Source organism: Silurus aristotelis, assembly GCF_946808225.1.
Source record: "Silurus aristotelis genome assembly, chromosome: 8".
Taxonomy (NCBI): Eukaryota; Metazoa; Chordata; class Actinopteri; order Siluriformes; family Siluridae; genus Silurus; species Silurus aristotelis.
This window is the reverse complement of record NC_139581.1, coordinates 21,371,509-21,385,553: the sequence shown is the minus strand read 5'-3', so window position 1 is coordinate 21,385,553 and position 14,045 is coordinate 21,371,509. Positions and strand designations below refer to the sequence as shown.

Genomic DNA, 14,045 nt, shown 5'->3' with positions numbered 1-14,045 from the left:
ATCCATTACTTGGATTATATCCATTAATATCCATTACCTTTTTTAGAGGCAACAGGCAATGATAGGATCCTTAACCAAAAACACATGTATATAATAAATCATCCACGAATCATTTATCAATCCTAATTAACATCACTGGCCTAATTTATTGCATGGCAGCCGAGTGAAAATTCTCATCTTAGACTGTAAGAAAGCATGGGTTTATATATATTTCATGAACGATTAGAGCAAGTGCATTAATGATTTCCTGCCTGGCCAAGGTGTGGAGCCTAGTTACGGCGGATGAATGTCAAATGCCTTGCTCTTATATATATAGTAAGCTACATAGGCCGCACGAGCTATTATAGCATAGGCGGTGTAGTGCATTTAGGTAGGGAATAAGAAGTCATTTGGGATGGGACCATTGGCTGATCCAGGATCAGCATGTAGCGCAGTGTCCTACATTGAAGGAAGCCGCACAGGCCCGCCATTTCACTGAACGCTTTTCTGCTCCTTGGAACACGCCTGCAGGTTGGCGGAAAAAAAGGGAGGAGGGGAAGAAGACAGTCGGATTTGGGGCAAGAAAGGAATGGGAGATGAGGCAAAGGATCCGTGCCACGTTTTTTTTTGTTTGTTTCACTCGGGTTTTTAACGATGTAACGCTGTAGAAGAGGGAGCAGATAGCGATCTCGCCTCGGTTCCGGATTTGTTCGGTCTCGGTTGCTGTTTTTCTTTGTATCCCTAATCAAAGACTGCGAACACACAGGACGACCTGTACGTGTTGTTGTTGTTGTTGTTGTTGTTGTTTTTTTTTTTTTTTTTAAGAAAATCCGACATATTTTCTTTTCTTTCTTCACCCGCCTGGGCGCGCTGAAGATGTCGGGCCAGAGCATAACGGACAGGATAACGGCCGCTCAGCACAGCGTTACCGGCTCGGCCGTGTCCAAAACCGTCTGCAAGGCGACCACACATGAAATCATGGGCCCTAAAAAGAAACATTTGGATTGTAAGTATTTGGAAAGAGTTGACAGGTTTGGGATTCGGGTTAGATAATAAGAAAGATGCTCCAGATTCCCTCTTTTGGGCTTCTATTGTATTGTTATGGCGACCCTGTTTACGCTTCACCACAATGATCATAAGTCAGGGTCATGAGCTGGATGAATAATTCCAGGACATGATCAGTGATGATCGGATATGATTTTTATGATTAATAGTCCCTCCATTTCTTGTAGAAATACTTGTGATGTGTTTTATACAATCGAAGGATTTTGCAGGCCGAGGTGTGTAGACAAAGATGAACATCTCTTGAGGATTTTTTTTATGCAGGAAACAGAATCAGCATCTGTTCAGACTGTTTATAAGCACCAGGTTCACTTTCCATGAGATACAAATAACAAATCACTGCTGCTGTTATTTATTTATTTTTTATTAAATTTTGTACAATTTATCCATGATGGACCTTCACTTCAGTGTTCAAGTGATGATACATGATGATTGCATTCATATCTGAACAGGTTGCACAGCATCACAATCCCTGTTCAGAACATCCCCGAGATTATATTATTTAGCACGCGGAGATTACTTTTTTTTTTATCCATTTGGCAGATGTTTTGCTATTTAACAACCAAAAAAGTAAGGCAGTTCAGAGTTTTACTTAGGAGGACTCAACGTTTGGCTGGGATTTGATTGAAGTCAAGTGAAGTTTATTTCTATAGCGCTTTTCACAACAGATATTGTCTCAAAGCAGCTTTACAGAAATCAACAGTTAAGGTGAACGATGTGTATTTATCCCTGATGAGCAGACATGGCGACTGTGGCAAGGAAAAACTCCCTTAGATGTAATGAAGAAGAAACCTTGAGAGGAACCAGATTTAAAAGGGGAACCCATCCTCATTTGGGTGACATCAAGAGTGTGATTATAGTCTTTAAACAATACAGAACACTGGAGAGAGAACCAACATGAGCACTGGAATGTAAGATTATAAGTAATGTTCTGTCTCATTTGATAATTTGATCTGGACTATAATTATTATGAGCAGTTTGTGACAATGGATTCGAGCCACATTTCTCATGAACGGTTTGTTCTCAGTGAACAAATGACATTGAATGGATATTCGGTGTCGTCTAGATGAGGATGGGTTTTCTTTTGAGGCTGGTTGCTTTCAATGTTTCTCTGCCTCATGACTTCTCAGAGAGTTTTCCTTGCCACAGTCGACAAGCTTATTAGGGATACGTTTAAATGGATACAATTATAGGGACTAGTTCATGAATGTGTATTCGTAATCTGGTCATTTCTAAATAGCTGCTTTGGAATATCCAATGTCTAAACATGCTTTACAAATATTGAATACTACAACAGAATAACTTCACTTGAATCTAAGTTTTTACTTCTACAAGAGTTTTCTGGTGATTCTGATGGCGCCCATGTGCGGATGAGGAAGTCTGTCGTGTACTGAACGAGGCCTGTGAGAATGGAAAAAATGCAAAAAATATACAAATCAGTTGGTTCACAGGACTAGAATTTGGTACGACATTATTCAGTCTCAGAGATTAGAAGCCTGCATGACATGACAACGGCCACCGCAAATTCCCGTTTACATCGCAACAATAAACACGTATATTTACCGTATTTTTCGGACTATAAGCCGCTACTTTTTTCCCATGTTTTGAACCCCGTGGCTTAAACAACAAAGCAGCTTATTTATGAATTTTTCCTGGGTTTTTCCCAGTTTCACAAACTTCAAGCCAAAAAACTGAACCCCATAACATTAGACCAATGAAATTTCCGAACGGAAACGAAAAAACGCACCTCACCTGTGTTCTGAGCTTCACGGCATCGGGAGAAAAAAATTCTTTTTAACGCACTACGATGCCAAAAGATAAACTCCCGAGAGAAATAGTTGTGAAAGGAAGGAGGAAGACAGTGAACAATGACTTTCTTGGTCGGCTACTGTTTAGATACAAGCCGTTGTAACGCGTTGAGTCTGGGTGAAGGGAGAGCTCGCTAACTCCATTTGCAACAGAATTCATATAAGCACAGACAGGTTTACAAAACTCGTGCTTTTTTATTTTTCTTGGCAACAGCGTTACGGGTTAGTCAAAGAAACTTAGAAATTAGCATCAGAAAATAATAAGGACATATTCCTCGGTCTTGAACACACGCAGTAATACCGGAAAAACTTTATAGTCCGGAAATTACGGTAGCTAATTTGTGGGGGAAATGTTGTGCGATGGTCAATAGTGTGTGTCAAGTGATTAGTGTTGCAGAAGTTGTATGTTGAAGTTATTGGCAGCTTGGAAATGAATGTTTGTTCCCCAACCAGTTCCTTCCATCGCTGTACCGCTCAGATCGATTGAGGTTATGATTTTTCAGGCTTGCTCATCACAATGCTAATAAAGAAGCTACCAAACAAAAGCAGTTTAATGCGTACGATTCGCCTCTGAGAGATTTGTTTGATTCAGGTTTATTTAAAGGCAGAAACAAAAACCTGATTCAGATGCTGCCTTTAGTGTAAGTGTGACAGATTCATCTGAAACTTCCACCACACACAAGATTCCAATTACCTGATTGCTGTTCAGAAGCCTTGAAATATCTCTGATCATGGGTTTGGAAAATCCTGGATTGTTAATGTTTAAATTCTGCCTAATTCTCTGTCTTTTGGTTAAAGATTGTTTGCTCCTTCGATATTTCGACCTCCATATGGCAATGATATTGTTAAATACTGCACTTGTGGCCATACCCTTCTTACTATGTTATTACTATAGAACCTGATTGTTAAGCCGAAAATTCAATGTGTTATTTATATCACGTGATCACTACAGCTTCTCTCAAGAAGGTCATCCATTTTACTTTCTTCACTTTTCTATGGGGACTTGATAGATACTAACGAATCCAGAAAAAGCAGGGTATAAATTCTACAATAGGCAAAAAAATGTAATAGTTTATACAAAGCTAAGCCTTTGTCATTTCCTGGCTTTGTTTTAACGTTTTGGTTGTCATATGCAATCAATACCCAGGCAGCGTGAAGCCGTGCTCACACTACACGTTTTGTTTCAATGACTTCCATTCAATGCATGCGGATGGCGTGCACTAGAAACGCAAGCTCTCATTTCAGTTCAGTGCGCTCCAAAGCAAAGCTCTTACTATAAATTATTTTAGTAGTCAAGTATTCTACCGATTATTCCAATCATTAATCGAGTCATCGGATAAGACTAAATAAAAGACTAAAAGTAAGCTCCACCTTATCTTCTCCTTTTCCTTCTCTCCACCTGATCTTCTCCTTCTCTTCTCCAATCTTCTCCTTCTCTCCACCTGATCTTCTCCTTCTCTTCTCCAATCCTCTCCTTCTCTCCACCTGATCTTCTCCTTCTCTCCACCTGATCTTCTTCTTCTCTCCACCTTATCTTCTCCTTCTCTCCACCTTATCTTCTCCTTCTCCTTCTCTTCTCCAATCTTCTCCTTCTCTCCACCTGATCTTCTCCTTCTCTCCACCTTATCTCCTTCTCTCCACCTGATCTTTTCCTTTTTCTTCTCTCCACCTGATCTTTTCCTTCTCCTTCTCTCCACCTGATCTTCTCAATCTCCTTTACTTCACCTGATCTTCTCCTTCTTTTGACTTGATCTTCTCCTGCTCTCCACCTGATCTTCTCCTTCTCTCCACCTGATCTTCTCCTTCTCTCCACCTGATCTTCTCCTTCTCTCCACCTGATCCTCTCCTTCTCTCCACCTGATCCTCTCCTCTCCACCTGATCTTCTCCTTCTCTTCACCTGACCTTCTCCTTCTCGCCACCTGATCTCCATCTCCTTTACTTTACCTGATCATCTTCATCTCCTTCTCGCCACCTGAAATTCTGTAAAGCTGCTTTGAGACAATGTCTGATGTGAAAAGCGCTATAGGAATAATCTTGACTTGACAAAATACTAAATATAAAAGTACACTATAATACTAAATAAAAAAGTAATTTGAGGTTGAGGTTAAAAACATTTAGCACACCATTTGCTGCTTTTTTTATGTTTCAGTTTGAATTGATGGCAAACTTTGGAAACTTTCCCTCTCTTTCTTTGTGGCCTTAATCCTATGGAAGCCCGTTTCCACCACATAAAAAATAATAATTTTTTCCCCTGCAATTACCACTTTTTACTCACAATCATACGACATTTCTGGTGCATCCAGGGGTATCCAGCATGAAGTTTGATGCTGTTGGCATATGAACGAAGCTCCTCTGCTTCATCTGTCTTGTTTCGTCTCCTCCAGAGCTGATTGTTAGACAGAGTTCTCTCCAGGGATCGGAGCCTTAGTTTGATACCATGCGATTCTACTGATTGTAGCACATTTTATTTTCAATGTGTAAACTTTCTGGCTCTACAGAGGGGGTGACGCCGCCCGATTGGCTAAAGAATTGCGAGAAAAGAAATAACTGAAACAGTGTGGCAGAAACAGGCTTCCATACGAATCTTCTCCTTGCCCCTCGCTGTTTTCTCCCCGTTCCTCCATTTTTACTTCTGTAGCGTCTTCTGTGTTACCTGTCCACAGCGCTTCAGAGTTTAGCGGGTGGTGCATCAGTAATAATGGTCCGTGGGAAACGCAGCGCTCCGTGTGTAGTTAAATGTATTCAAATTTTTGTAATTGAATTACTTGAGTTAGTTGAGGAATTGTTACAGCCCTTCAAGTTTGCCAAGCTCTCACCAGCAAACTCATATCATGTGAAGATGTGTGATTGATAGAATACTTCAGAAAATTAAGATGAAGGAAACAGTGATTATAACGTTGTCGCACCAATCCAGTTTCATGCAGCACGGCTTTAAAAAAATATAAAATCAGCATTTGAAAAAACTGCTTGGTTTGCAGTGTTCCAGATATATTATATATTTTAACATTGCCATATCTGGTTGCTGCCTGTATTCGTAGCGTATCTCGGAAGAAAATTTGTTTGTGGAAAGTCTAGTCTGGCGTCGGCTTATGCGTTCATAGTGTCGGAAATTTGTCGGACGTTGGTAAAGATTTTCTTTGATGTACCTCAGTCACTAAACCGGTGTGTCATACATGCTGTAATTTAGATAATTCTCTTTGTTTTGTGCTTAAAGAAATTGAATATAATGTCGATTTCAGTATGACGCAAGCTTTCGTAATTGTTGGTTGCAGTCTGTTATTGAGTTCACTGTATGTCTTGGTTTAATATCATGTCTTGGTTTAATCTTTTTTCATTTCAAATACAAATATTTTAACAGTTGATAATTCCTGTAAAGCAACTAAGGAAATTCAACATAATAGGATAAGTTATTATTTTTTAACGGATGCTGCCTTTGTTCTTTTTAATTGTTTATGGTTACAATGTTATTACCCAGCTTAAGTTACATAGGATGACTGCTATACAAGTCCCAGTGGCATACACATTCCTGTTCCCAGTATAATCGTATAAATTGTAGAGATTAAAGGTTCACTGACTTCTTTAACCTCTGATATTTCTACACATATTTTGCTATTACTAACAGCACGCCAAAGTATGTTTTTCGACAAGGTTCTAAATAGAGGGAGACCGATTTTACTGGTGCATTTTAAAGATACCAAGAGAACCTATTGCTGATAACCGATTAATCAACCCATTAATGTAAAATAGTACTAAACTTCATTACAAAAATAATATAATAAAAAGTACTGAATCATGAAAATGTGCCAAATTAAATAAATATGAATATATTCAATCTATTAATCAATTAAATAAAAAATAAAAGACGCATTCAAACTGAAACGAAAAGTAACACTTAATATAAATAAAAACGGTCACATCGAAAATGAATAATAAAAAAACCACTTAAAATAACAACAAATTTTAAAATGGTCAAATCAAACACACTGTATAACGACAACAGACCTTTACAGTCTTCCAGCAACAGACACAACCCGGAAAAACTATACTCTAAGAGCTACTCTTAGTCTAGTTCCAAATGAAAAGTCACGAACTGTCAAGGTCGCTAGTATCCAGGTTCCACTGTATATTTTTTTACCAAAGCTATCGACTATCGGTGCCGACAAATTGCCAAAACCATTGAATCAGTTCTAAACCTCTTTGTGACTTGTTTCCTCTCCTTTATAGATCTCATCCACTGTACTAACGAGATGAACGTAAACATTCCTCAGCTGGCTGACTCGTTGTTTGAGAGGACTACCAACACCAGCTGGGTGGTCGTCTTCAAATCCCTCATCACAACACACCACCTCATGGTCTACGGCAACGAGGTCAGTACCGATGTCCACCATTTACAATATTCAACGTTAGTAATGTCAGTGTTATTATAGTAAGTATTTTGTTTCGCATTGTTCTGCAGCGTTTTGTTCAGTATCTGGCCTCCAGGAATACCTTATTCAACCTCAGTAACTTTTTGGACAAAAGCGGACTACAAGGTACTGTGGGACACTTCCAGGAACATAATCTATGTAACTTTGTAGTTCAGCTAGGTTGTAAGGCTATATAAGGATGGAATTGTACCGATAGATTTTTTTTTGTTTCTCCCATAGGTTATGACATGTCCACTTTTATTCGGCGGTACAGCCGATATCTGAACGAGAAAGCAGTGTCTTATCGACAGGTGGCGTTTGATTTTACAAAAGTTAAGCGTGGGTAAGACATCAGATAAAATACGTACCTTCTTTTATCCATTTTATTTCGAAACATAAATATATGAGACTTAAGTTTGTTTGAATTTTGTTACAAGATGTCAAGTAGAGCTTTGCTAGATTTACAGTATGTCGAGTCTAGTTTTTAGTGCGCACCAATAAATAATGTGATGCAATGATGCTTACCTTTAGGGTCGATGGAGTGATGAGAACCATGAATACGGAAAAGCTCCTTAAAACCATCCCTATCATCCAAAACCAGATGGATGCCCTGTTGGATTTCAACGTGAGTTTAGCACAATACTGAACATTATATTCTGTTCACAAATCATTTTGTGAAGAAATCAAACGGTTGTTCTTTGTCCAGGTTAATGCCAATGAGCTCACCAACGGGGTTATTAACGCAGCCTTCATGCTCCTCTTCAAAGACTCAATCAGGCTTTTTGCAGCTTACAACGAGGGGATAATCAACCTGCTGGGTAAAGCTTTTCACACATCTACACATCCCATTGATTTTTCCCTTTTTTTTAATTGCAGTTTTTTGATGGACCTAATGATACATTCTTCTTGTTAGTATTAGTCATATTTAATAACATCATTACTTATGCACAATTATTATGATTAGAATATTCTGAATATTATTTGTGATTTGTCTTGCGTTCTCTTATGAACAAGGTTTGAAGAAAGTTTCCTATAGGTACTCTCTGAAACTTTTAGCAGATCGCAGTAGCACTGTCTAAACATGTGCGCAGTCAATGCCTTGTAGCTCAGTAGATGTTCAAATAGTAGCAAATAAAAAAAATAAATTATTAGCAAATTGTATTATTAGATATTGTATTTATTTTTAAAGCTTACTTCAGAAATTAGAAACTAAAAGATAAGTATTTTGATATACTATATGGACACCTGAACATAAGATTTAGTTCCCATTTGCTGTTATGATAAACTCTAATCTCCTGGGAAGGTGTATCTTTAGATTTTGGCGTGTGCTTGTGGAGATTCATGCTCATACATCAACGAGGGTTTCAGTGTAATCAGGTACTGATGGAGGTGAGGTGAGGAGGCCTGGGGTGCAATCAGTATTCTAATTTATGCCAAAGGTGTTCAGTAAGGTTGAGGTCAGAGCTCTATAGAAAGCCACATAAGAGCTTCTAATCCAAATCATTTAAAGCATATCTTCATGGAGCTCTCTGGAACGGTTTTTGTGTCTCCTAGTACAAGTGAAGGGAAAATTTTGGTAACAGTGGGGAAGAACCGCATATGGCTTGAATCTTCAGGTGTCTGTATAATTTTGCCTATATAGTGTATGTAATGAATAGATTACAGTCATTTCTTAGGCTTTAATATGATTATAAAGCATTGAGATTTGTGTTCCCTAGTTCTCAGGATGTCAATGATGTGAAATGATCCCCAATGAAAATGTGACTTCTCTAATGTTGTGTAAAAAAGTTATTTAAAAATCGTTCAAATTAATATTACAGTAGATAAAAAATCTCTATTGAGCCTGCAGGTGAATTTAATTGATAAATCAAATGTCAAATCTTTTCTCAACCTTTAGTGTGAGCAGTCAAAAGTGAAAAGGTTTTGAGGAAAAGGAAAAGACGTACAGTTACTTGGTTGCACAAGTGTGCACACAGACTTGTGCATGTAGTTCAGCACTTTTTAGAAAAGTCTGCCAGTTTTTATTTGGCAATTTGATTCTTCTCCTATTTGCAAAAATGCTCTATCAGCTTGTGAGGGCATGCTTCAAATCACTCAATGGGATTTTTGATAGGATTTAGATCTGGGCTCTGATGAAGGTATTTTAAAATGTAAATCTTTTTTTTTTTTTTTTGGTAAATCTCTAAAGTTGTTCCTTGGTTGACTTAGACATTCAAAATGAATAAAAAAGACACTTCAATAAACAGCACATAGCATCAGTGAGTCGTACTCTATATTGACAGTGGACCTTCTCAGCCTTTCCAGCAACAGATGCAACCCGGAAAAACTTTCAGTATCGATTTTTCCCATAGCCGATAGTTTCAGCAATGATGACTTATAGTTTTTATCAATATATACCGCAATTTCCGGACTATTAAGCGCACCCAAATATAAGCTGCACCCACTTAATTTGGCAAAGATTTTTATTTTGAACATAAATAAGCCGCACCTGTCTATAAGCCTTCAGTGTCTACACTGAAACTAATGAACTTTACACAGGCTAATGAAAGACAGTGTCTGTTACACGGCTTGTATCTAAACAGTAGCCTACCAAGAAAGTCATTGTTTACTTCCTCCTTCCTTTCACAACAATTTCTCTCGGGAGTTTTTCTTTTGGCATCGTCGTGCGTTTAAAAATCACCATCGGTGAAGCTTTTCTCCTGATGCCGTGCAGCTCAGAACACAGGTGAAGTGTGTTTTCATGCCCGGTTGTTTTCAGCGTGACTAATGATTCGCATTTCCTGTAGATAGTCCAAGTGAGCAGCAGGTCAAACGTCAGAGGAACATCATCCATATTTATGATGTGGTGCGGCCCGATTTAGTGGGAGCGCATCTGATTTAATATAAAGAGTTTCATTGGTTTACCTGAACCTGTTTGGCAATTTCATTGGTCTAATGTTATAGGGTTCAGTTTTTTTGCTTGAAGTTTGTGAAACCAGGAAAAACCCCGGAAAAATCTATAAATAAGCCGCTTCATTGTTTAAGCCACGGGGTTCAAAGCGTGGGAAAAAAGTAGCAGCTTATAGTCCGGAAAATATGGTACTTAAAATACAAATTCAAATATATTTGTTATTCAAATTCGTTTTTACTGCTTCAAATGGGGGGCATATTTCATGGAGTGTCATGAGACGCTTGTGTTCCCATCCACAGAAAAGTATTTCGACATGAAGAAGGTTCAGTGCAAAGAAGGACTGGACATTTACAAGAAATTTCTTACCAGAATGACCCGCATCTCTGAGTTCCTCAAGGTGGCAGAGGTGAGTTTCTCTGGCAATAGTATTATAAGAACGTGTGAAAGGTAAGCTCCGTTTTAACATTCACGCTTTTGTCCATTTACAGCAGGTGGGGATAGACCGAGGGGACATTCCTGATCTCTCTCAGGTAAAATCCCATGTGGCTGTTGTACACTAGCTCCTCAGGGAAGATCTAGAGCCAGAATTCATTTTGCTATTTTTCCCTGCATAACTTTATTTTGCTGTATGATCTACCTTAGTGTTCTCCAAATATCTGCTATTATAGTTTTCTCACTGGGCTATTATTTAATAATAATAATAAAAAAAAAAGCATGAAGCTTACTAAAGAAATGCATGTAACTGAAAAATCTTCACTCTGCTTTTCTTAACTTTCCTCTACAGCAAATAAAGGTGTTTTTATTTTCAGTGCAGCTGTAAGTAGAGGTGCATCTCAGTCAGCTTCCTAGGGTGTTAATCAGTATATGGTGTACATGAGTTCGGGCACTGGAAACGACTCTGGCTCACTACACTGTTGATGAAATGTTCGGTAGCATTAAAACATTCTGATAAATAGAATCACAAATTTGTTAGCATAACCAAAATCTTTTTCTGTTATGGAACTTTGTAGGCTATCTACTAAATTGTTTTAAGAATACTTCAAAGTAGTTAGACACCAACATTTTAGAATAAAAAAAAAATTGTGAATCATTTGAGCATTCAAACAATAAGCTATGGAACTTAAATTTATAGACAATGTTGGCTAAAAGTCTGTCTGAGATTTTATTTATTTATTTATTTTTTCTACTGAGAGACTTTAGAAAACATAATTTCCTTTTTTTCCAGAAGGTAAACATAGTGATCATCTATGTGTCCTGTTTTTTTGTTATGCATTGTAGTGTGAAAATTGTACGATTTTACAATTGTGGCAGCCCTCCAATTATCCAACTCCTTGCTCAGGGGTCTGACTACTGAACTAGGAAGCTGATTGAGACGCACCCCTAGGTGATCGGAAAAGTACTTCATGAAGAATTTTGTTTATTACATTACAGTGTATGACTGCCACAATGTAGTTATACCAGTCAAATTAGTCAATCCAATCTAAACCCAATCAACCAATTTAAAGCCTATTAGTATTGTACATATAAACAGTACATTAATAAATAAATACAAATAAACAGTAAATAAATTTAAAGTGCAAAGTAAAGATCTCTGATCAATATCACCTTTATATTCTGTATCTAATCCTTATGTTTCCACTTCCTGTCCACCTTCAGTTTACAGTATGTGTAAGTACTTCTTTACTCACTTTTTCCTGCACTTGATTTCTGCTATGTTTTGTAGGTTTTTTTTCTTTTTTATGGGGGGGTACAATCATTGTCTGGTTTATATTTTTTGAGCACATGGCTGAACTGCAAAATTCCTTGCCTTTGCTGTAGGCTCCCAGCAGTCTTCTGGATGCTTTAGAGCAGCACCTGGCCTCTTTGGAGGGCAAAAAGGTCAAGGATTCCACTGCGGCCAGCAGGTATTCGCTATTGGCATGGTTTTCCGAATCAGCATGATTTCATTAACCATTCGTTTACACTACATAAGAATTGTTGAGGCAGATTTGATGGATGTAGGCATGTCATAGAGCGAAATGAATACTATGTATGCTTTTCGTAAGTAGCCAGTTTTTTGTGTACCTGTAAAATAGTGAGTGTTATACAGAGAGATGTAATATGCAGTAATGTAACTGTGTTCGACTCACAGGGCAAGCACGCTTTCTAATGCTGTTTCGTCCTTGGCAAACACTGGCATGTCTTTTACCAAAGTGGATGAGAGAGAAAAGCAGGCAGCCCTGGAGGAAGAGCAGGCCCGTCTGAAAGCACTGAAGGTGAGTAATCAGAACACAGCTAAACTTACAGGGGTGATAAAAATCGACCAGTTAAAGGCTTGAACACATACAAGGGGCTTCATATTGTAATTTCTATTTTATACTATTTTCGAATAATAGTGAAAAAAATGTATGCTGCTTTATATGTTCAACTGCCAATATAACTGCTTTATATTTTTAACTGATAAACTAGACCAGAGCTCTTCAACGTTTTTCAGGTCAAGGACCCTCTGATACAAAAATGTGTCAAACATAGCCACTGCTGTTAATTACGTTACGATAATTAGAACTATGTTGTTATTGTACATGTTGTCCAAATAATATAAAAAGATTTAAGCACCATAACATATATTTTGTAATTTGTAAATCACAATTTATTAGCTTGTTCACAGTTGTCTTTTATTTTAATAGCAATATTTATTTCCTTTTACTATCAGGTGGACTATAATACATTTACATGAACATCAGCGTTTAGTATAATTTAATTTCAATGTAATAATTATAATATTTTTACAGTTAAATATTTTATCTCTGATGTTTTTACCTATGCTTATTTTTTTAACAAAAAATGATTTGTGATTCAACATTCATTAGTGGACCCCCTGCAGTACCGCCGTGGACCCCCTAGGGGTGGCAGACACCCAGGTGAAGACCCATAAGCTAGACTTTTCTTGATGCTTGATTGTTTGCTGCTACTTCTAGGGTTGAAACGATTTCTCTAGTAACTCGAGTAATTCGAATACCAACATCATCGGGGGAAATTATTATATGCTTTGTTTAGTCAGTTTAACTACACACAGAGCATAGTTTTCCTTGTGGAGCATTATTACTAACGCACCACCCGCTAAACTCTGGAGCACTCTGGACTGGTAAATACAGAAGACGCTACAGAGTAAAAAAAAATGGAGGAACGGGGAGAAAACAGCGAGTGGCGAGGAGAAGATTCATATGGAAGCCCGTTTCTGCCACACAGAGTTTTTTCCTTGCAATTCCTAATTTATTTCTTGCAATTTCCACTTTACTTCTTACCGTTCTGACTTAAATTCTTGCAATTCCGCCTTTTTTTTTTTTGCCAATCAGGCAGCGTCAGCGCCTCTGTAGTGCCAGAAAGCTTTACACGTTGAAAATAAAATGTGGTACAATCAGTAGAATCGCATGGTATCATACTAAGCCTCCGGTTCCTGGAGAGAACTCTGTCTAACAATCAGCTCTGAAGGAGACGGAACAAGACAGATGAAGACAGAGGAGAATTCATTCATTTACCAACAGCTTCACACTTCGGGCTGAGAACATGGAAATTATTTGCGGTGCGGTGGAAATGACCTTCCATAGGATTCAGGCCAAAAAAAAAGAGTATGCTAAGAAAACAACATAATGTTTGTTTCCTTTATTTATTTATTTATTTATTTATTTTTGGAGCAATCTGAATTATTTTTTGTTTGTTTTAAAATGCACTAAATGGGTTCAGTATGCACAGATGTGTAATTTCAGCAGTCCTGAAAAGGAAACACATTACTTGTCCCTTTCAAGGGACCTGTTTTATTTTCTCTTATTATTTAGTGTTGCTCTTTAATAAAGAAAAAGTATGTCTTATCCGATTGCTCAGTAAGAATACACGATTACTAAAATCATCCATAGCTACAG

At 37.8% G+C, this 14,045-nt stretch overlaps 1 protein-coding gene across 21 annotated transcripts in view; it reads left to right on the top strand.

Moving 5' to 3' along the window:
• Positions 1 to 396: 396 nt before the first annotated feature.
• The window catches only part of picalmb (phosphatidylinositol binding clathrin assembly protein b), a 29,233-nt gene continuing 15,584 nt past the window's right edge, over positions 397 to 14,045 (top strand). For 2 of the 21 annotated variants that reach the window (XM_083549417.1, XM_083549416.1), the window contains exons 1-11: positions 399 to 985; positions 7,075 to 7,217; positions 7,307 to 7,382; positions 7,497 to 7,599; positions 7,788 to 7,881; positions 7,963 to 8,074; positions 10,446 to 10,552; positions 10,635 to 10,676; positions 11,965 to 12,050; positions 12,278 to 12,401; positions 12,996 to 13,046. In XM_083549417.1, coding sequence (XP_083405543.1) covers positions 856 to 985; positions 7,075 to 7,217; positions 7,307 to 7,382; positions 7,497 to 7,599; positions 7,788 to 7,881; positions 7,963 to 8,074; positions 10,446 to 10,552; positions 10,635 to 10,676; positions 11,965 to 12,050; positions 12,278 to 12,401; positions 12,996 to 13,046 — 1,068 coding nt within the window. In that variant the 5' untranslated portion in view covers positions 399 to 855. Of the gene's footprint in view, positions 986 to 7,074; positions 7,218 to 7,306; positions 7,383 to 7,496; positions 7,600 to 7,787; positions 7,882 to 7,962; positions 8,075 to 10,445; positions 10,553 to 10,634; positions 10,677 to 11,802; positions 11,815 to 11,964; positions 12,051 to 12,277; positions 12,402 to 12,995; positions 13,047 to 14,045 lie in introns of all 21 variants that reach the window. The other 19 variants (XM_083549421.1, XM_083549420.1, XM_083549410.1 and 16 more) reach the window with 17 other exon arrangements.